Source organism: Pygoscelis adeliae, unplaced genomic scaffold, assembly GCF_000699105.1.
Source record: "Pygoscelis adeliae isolate BGI_AS28 unplaced genomic scaffold, ASM69910v1 Scaffold181, whole genome shotgun sequence".
NCBI classification, from domain to species: Eukaryota; Metazoa; Chordata; class Aves; order Sphenisciformes; family Spheniscidae; genus Pygoscelis; species Pygoscelis adeliae.
Genome location: NW_008824360.1, coordinates 2,058,949 through 2,064,544, shown reverse-complemented (window position 1 = coordinate 2,064,544; position 5,596 = coordinate 2,058,949). Strand labels below are relative to the sequence as shown.

The 5,596-nt window shown below is 38.5% G+C and overlaps 1 protein-coding gene across 2 annotated transcripts in view; it reads left to right on the top strand.

Annotated features, from left to right (window-relative positions):
• OMA1 (OMA1 zinc metallopeptidase) overlaps positions 1–5,596 on the top strand; it is a 20,843-nt gene continuing 15,247 nt past the window's right edge. The window contains exons 1-6 of one of the 2 annotated variants that reach the window (XM_009319800.1): positions 1–18; positions 752–1,280; positions 1,712–1,940; positions 3,013–3,186; positions 3,282–3,389; positions 5,001–5,129. In XM_009319800.1, the coding sequence (XP_009318075.1) occupies positions 772–1,280; positions 1,712–1,940; positions 3,013–3,186; positions 3,282–3,389; positions 5,001–5,129 (1,149 nt within the window). In that variant the 5' untranslated portion in view covers positions 1–18; positions 752–771. Of the gene's footprint in view, positions 19–751; positions 1,281–1,520; positions 1,622–1,711; positions 1,941–3,012; positions 3,187–3,281; positions 3,390–5,000; positions 5,130–5,596 lie in introns of those variants that run through there. The other variant, XM_009319801.1, reaches the window with a different exon arrangement.

Here is a 5,596-nt window from a genome sequence, read left to right as displayed (position 1 = left end):
CGAGGGCTGGCAGCCGAGGTCAGCACCCAAGGGCGACTCGGGGTGTCAGGCCGCTGCCAGAAAGGGAGGACGAGGAAAAGGCGGGTGGAGCCGACGGTGCGGTTCCTCTCTCTGAGAGGGGCGGCGATGCCGGCAGGGGGGGGGGAGGGAAGCGGAGGCCGCTGTTAGAGCCAGCGGGTGAAAATGACCGCCGCGGGGGCCGGCCGGGCGCCGGGGCCTGCCCGGCGGGAAAGCATTTCCATTTCATGCCCCGGGAGTAAGAGGGTACAGGCTGGGAGGCACTTGGTTTTTCTGTGTTGAGTCATTTTGTTTCGAGGACGGGTGCAGCAGATATGCACCCTGCGTTCAACAGCAGAGTATTACCAAAATGCTCAATAGATCCTGGTTTTCCTCAGTATGTATGAATGGCACCTGTGGCAAGGAGCCCAGCATGGAAGGGTGATGATGCACACGTCTTACACAAGGGACACCTGCAGTCATTCTGATCTGGTGGTAATAAAAACAAAAGAAAAAAAAATCGCACTTTGCTTTGTTCTCAGTGATGTAAGACACTGACTTTTCCACAGTTGAAAGCAGATTGGTACCTTAAAACTGCAACAGGATGCAGTTGTAACTGTGACTTTTTTTGTGCAATGCAACCGTTGGCAAACAAATACGTGGTATCTGTTCAGAAGACACGAAGTAATGTTTCAGAGTTTCATGTTTGTCTGGTTTTCTTAACACCTCTCTGCTATTTTTTTCTTTGTTTCAGGGTAACCAACCAAAGAAGTTATGAATATCATCTGTGGTCTAAAGTTGCCGGGCAAGAACTGTATTTTTTTTCATTTGGCTTCTTTGACCAAGCAGGGGAAGTGCAATAATCTCTATAGGTTTTACAGGGGATATTGCCGAACTCAAGTCAGTTGTACACAAGATAGATGCCAAAGGCTGTATTTGAGTGGAAATACTAGAAACTGTTTTTTGACTGGAAGCCCTGACTCCTATAGAAACTTCATTGGTAAAGGACTGCGGTGTCTTTTCAATGTCCCAAATACAGAAGTATACAAGAATGCACACCACAGTTCAGGAAGGTTTTGTTTCTGGTCTTCTCGGCCATTGGGGGAGAAGATCACATCCCTCCAGATCAGTTCTGTAGGACAACTCCCACATCACTTTTCTGCTTGGAACATTCAGATCATCAGGTCTTTTCGCACATCACCATCATTTCAGGCTGCACCAGTTCCTCTTTTCTGGATTATTGTTAAGCCAGCTCAGAAATTATTTGCTATCATTCTTGGCAGGTAAAATACTATCTTACTTCCTCTCTCAGTGTAAGACCCCATTATGGAAAGACGTGTGCGTGAGTTTGTGGAGAATGGTAGGTGTATTCGTAGTGTTTTCATTTTAATATCTGCAAAATTTTGTAGGACTGGGGCCTAGACTGACAGTTTGCTCAACAAGAAGTTGTTTCCATTATCAGAGGTGTTAGATGTATCTTTTGCTCTTCTCCTTCTCATTTACATGTGGTAGAGGGAGATGAACCAAGACACTAAGGGGCATTCCTTCTTCTCCTGTGGGAGGGAAGAAAAGGAGTGGAGTAGAAGCCAATTACAGTATAACCTTCCATAAGCTCTTACATGAGGTGAGACTGTAATAGAGAATATAGCAAGGGCAGACACTAACAAATTCCTTTTTAACTATGTCCTAAGTTAACATTGTTTGTATCTTACAGGAGCATAAGAAACTGGTGGAAGGCACTTCCTCCTAATAAACAGGAACTTTTTAAAGAAAGTGCGAGAAAAAATAAATGGAAGATACTCCTGGGTGTCAGTAGCTTAGGAGTTTTATTTGTCGTGTTTTATTTTACTCACTTGGAGGAGACACCCATCACTGGGCGCGCTCGACTGTTGGTGTTTGGAAAAGGTCATTTTACGGAACTGTCACAGATGGAATATGATATGGTAAGATTTTAAAGAAAAATTCAAAATACTCTAGAACTGTTGATGCTTTTTTTTAGTGATGAGATAGTCCAGTTAATGAGATGGGCAAACAAACCTTGTGGTGTCCTTGATAAGGTTTGAACTTCATGCTCAGAACCCTGCAGAGCACCCCCATGAGTTACCCCCTCCTCTTGTCCTCATCCTTTTTAAGAGTTCCCTTTCCATCAGCAAACCACTCAGGGGCACATGACAGTTAAAGAGCACGTTACATGTATGTAGCAAACATTTCTAACTGTGTTATTGTAATATAACAAGAAATATAGAAATCTGGTAGAAGCAATAAAAGCATAGCTAATAGACATATGCTGAGATCTGTCTCATTTTCTGTGCTGATTTGAGCATTCTTTGGCATTTGTTTAAGGTCCTCTCTTCTAAGCTGTCACTTTGTAAGGTAATACTCTCCACCTGCATTCAATTTTACTTCTTTTTTTTCATTGGATCAGCTCATTTTTCTTTAATTGCTTTCTTTTAAACTGTCCATTGCATTAATTTCTATAATTCTGAGTTCTGTGGCTTTCTGTTCTAAAGCCAGTGAAACTTGATAATCCATGTACAAATGTCCCTGTATTCCCATCTGACAGAGAATGTGAGATAAGGACAGAAGTAGTACAAGGATACATTCAAATTACATGTTTTGTATAAATTTGTCCACCTTACAAATTACAACAGAAATATACAGATACAGAAAAGTTATAAATTCAGATGGAAGTTCAGGAAGGTATAGAAAGGTTTGCCAAATTGTGATGCCAAGACTAACTGTGTGTTAGGAAAATGCCAGATACAAGAGGCTGTAGGACCAAGTTTATGCTATCTTAATTTTGATCTGTGGTCAGTTTACTTCCTTTTACGTTTATTAATCCTTAACTTGTGGGTCTGAAAGCCTGAAGTCTAGTATATTGGCTTTGACTATATGAAAGAAAAATGTATTAAAACTTAGATTTAACTAAATTGTGTGTAGCCACTAGGTTAGTTTACCAATTAGTCATTTACTGTGTGTTTTTTCTGCATGGCAATCAATGAATTCTTTTTTCAGTGGATGGAGGAATTCAAAAGTAAAATGTTACCTGAGACAGATGCACGCTATCAGGTTGTGGAGAGAGTTGTTGGTCATTTATCTGAAAGCAATAAGGACATCCCACAGGTCTCAGCGCTCAAGTGGGTTATCCATGTGGTAGACGAACCAGGTGTAAATGCTTTTGTGCTTCCAGTAAGTTGAACCCAATACAAAAATTATTAGTAATATTGAAACAGCATTTTATTTATGTGTCTTCTACTTAATTTTCACTCTCTTTTTGTTTACAGAATGGCCAAGTGTTTGTTTTCACTGGATTGCTAAATGCAGTTTCTGATATTCATCAGCTGTCTTTCATTTTGGGACATGAAATAGCTCATGCTGTGCTGGAACATGCAGTAAGTATTTAAAGAAAGCTGTCTAAAATTCTTAAATGAATTCTAATTACTTTAAGATTTTTCCTATCACTACCAACCAAAGTTTCAGTGTGAGTCTTTCTAATTAGTGAAGGACTGAGTTTGAAATGAGAGTATTCTGATACAGTATATCCTTATTACTCATGTAGTAATTAGTAACTGTCAGAAGTCCTGTAGTAGTCAGTGTTAGCACAAAGGCTGCCAGTGTTTTTTTCACAACTGTATGGATGGATTATGGCTCACTATTAACAATCATTTAGAACCTGATCTGGAGATGCTTATCCTCCTATAGTGCAGACATAAGGAACTAGAGGCACTCAGCAACTCGGTTTGTTACTCCTACACTCGTCAATATCTACAGAAGTGGATATACTTTAATAAATTATTCTAAAATACATTATATTTTTCTTATAGTAACACACAGTTTTAGAATGCCAAACTCCAGAATGCCTGGACCTTGATTCTGCATTTACAGATGATTGCTTTCACAGACTTAATTTTTCATATCCTGACATGGATGTGTTGAAATTGGTAGTTCTTTGCCATTTGAACAGAACGGAGGCAATAATTTTGTTGTACTTTGTAGGTACAACTATGAAAAAAGAGGATGGTATGGAAATATGGCTCATACTGTTCTAGATCGGCATGATTTGCTAGAAAGTGCTTCTTTCTTCCGAATTGATTTCTTTCTGTGCATGTCGTTTTAAAAAATTGTATTCATTACCTATCCATCAGTTTGAGAAGACATAATGAGAAGCTTGTAAACATAAAGATCCTGCTAAAATTGCAAAGCTAATCTGGAAATGGGTAAATATATTTTAAAGGCAGTGGAAATACAGGAGAATTGCTTTACTGCATCTTACATGATTTTGGATAAGCAACAGTTCACATGGTAGTTTCTTGGGCTCAGTTGAGCCAACTAACTTGTTAAACTTCTAAAAAAAATATTTCTAATAATAAAAAGAACTTAACTTTGTATGGAACCTGTATTACCCAAGTGGCATAGAGAAAAGTATTGTATGTGCCGACTTATAGGTGCTCAGATTAATTTGTTGCATGTCAAATAGAGCTCTGAAAAACAGAAGAATTTCAATTTCTTTCTTCAGGTTCTCTTAGTTTCCGAAATTAAAGGAATGCAACAGAAAATAAAGAATAAATGTATTATGCCTAGTGTCCCCTTATCCCATTAGTGTTCCTGTCTAAATGATGTCTGTATCTTCTCAAATTAATGTAAAGAACAGTCTTCTAGGTGTGTTTATAGATTTTTCGTTCCAACTGAGGTGTTTCGTGGCCTTTTTACTAAAGAACTCTGCCTGCATGCTGCGGTCATCTCAAGGTTTGAATCTCTCTAATTGGGAGATAGCAAAAATGTATTTGTTCCAGCTGTACTTATGCAGTTGGTATGGATTCTAGACTGAAAGTACCTTGTATCCAACTGGATTTTTTTTTGTGCAAGCAAGCGAGCTTGTGCTTGCCCTGTTCTTGTGGCTGCATAGAAAAAAAAAGTGATTTTTACAGTATTTCCAAATTCTATTATGTTCTAAAGAAACATCAGACAGTAAGGAATGAAAACGGGACAATTTCTGTTTGCAGGCAGAGAAAGCCAGCCTGGTTCACTTCTTGGATTTTCTATCACTCATCTTTCTTACTATGATTTGGGCCATCTGTCCCCGTGATAGTTTGGCGGTTGTTGGCCAGTGGATTCAGAGCAAGTTGCAGGAGGTAAGACTGACGTTTTGTATTATTCTTCCTGAGTTCCATGGAAAAACATCTTTAATCTTGGGGAGATAGTACCACTAAATAGTATGTTTGGGGGAAAAAGGCAAGAGGAGAAATATTATAAGCAAAAATTAATATTTGAGTATGTTTTTGAATGAAATAAGGTTTTATAAATCTGCGTCTGCTTTAGTTGATACATATTTTCATTTGTCATCTTGAAGAACTTTAGATTTCCCTAAATCTAAAACTGGATTTAAATGAACAGGCTCCGAGTACCTGCTTGCCAATTACGTTAGATGATTGTTTTTTTGAAATGTAGCTCACCCTTTAAAGTTGTATATGTTGAAATGCCATGTTTTTATTTTGAGTAGTTGTTAAATTGTTTCTAAACCAAATAAAATATATGGAACTCTTTAAATACATTGTTAGTAGTAAGAATGGTTTCCAAGATAAGAAAATTGAATCTAAAC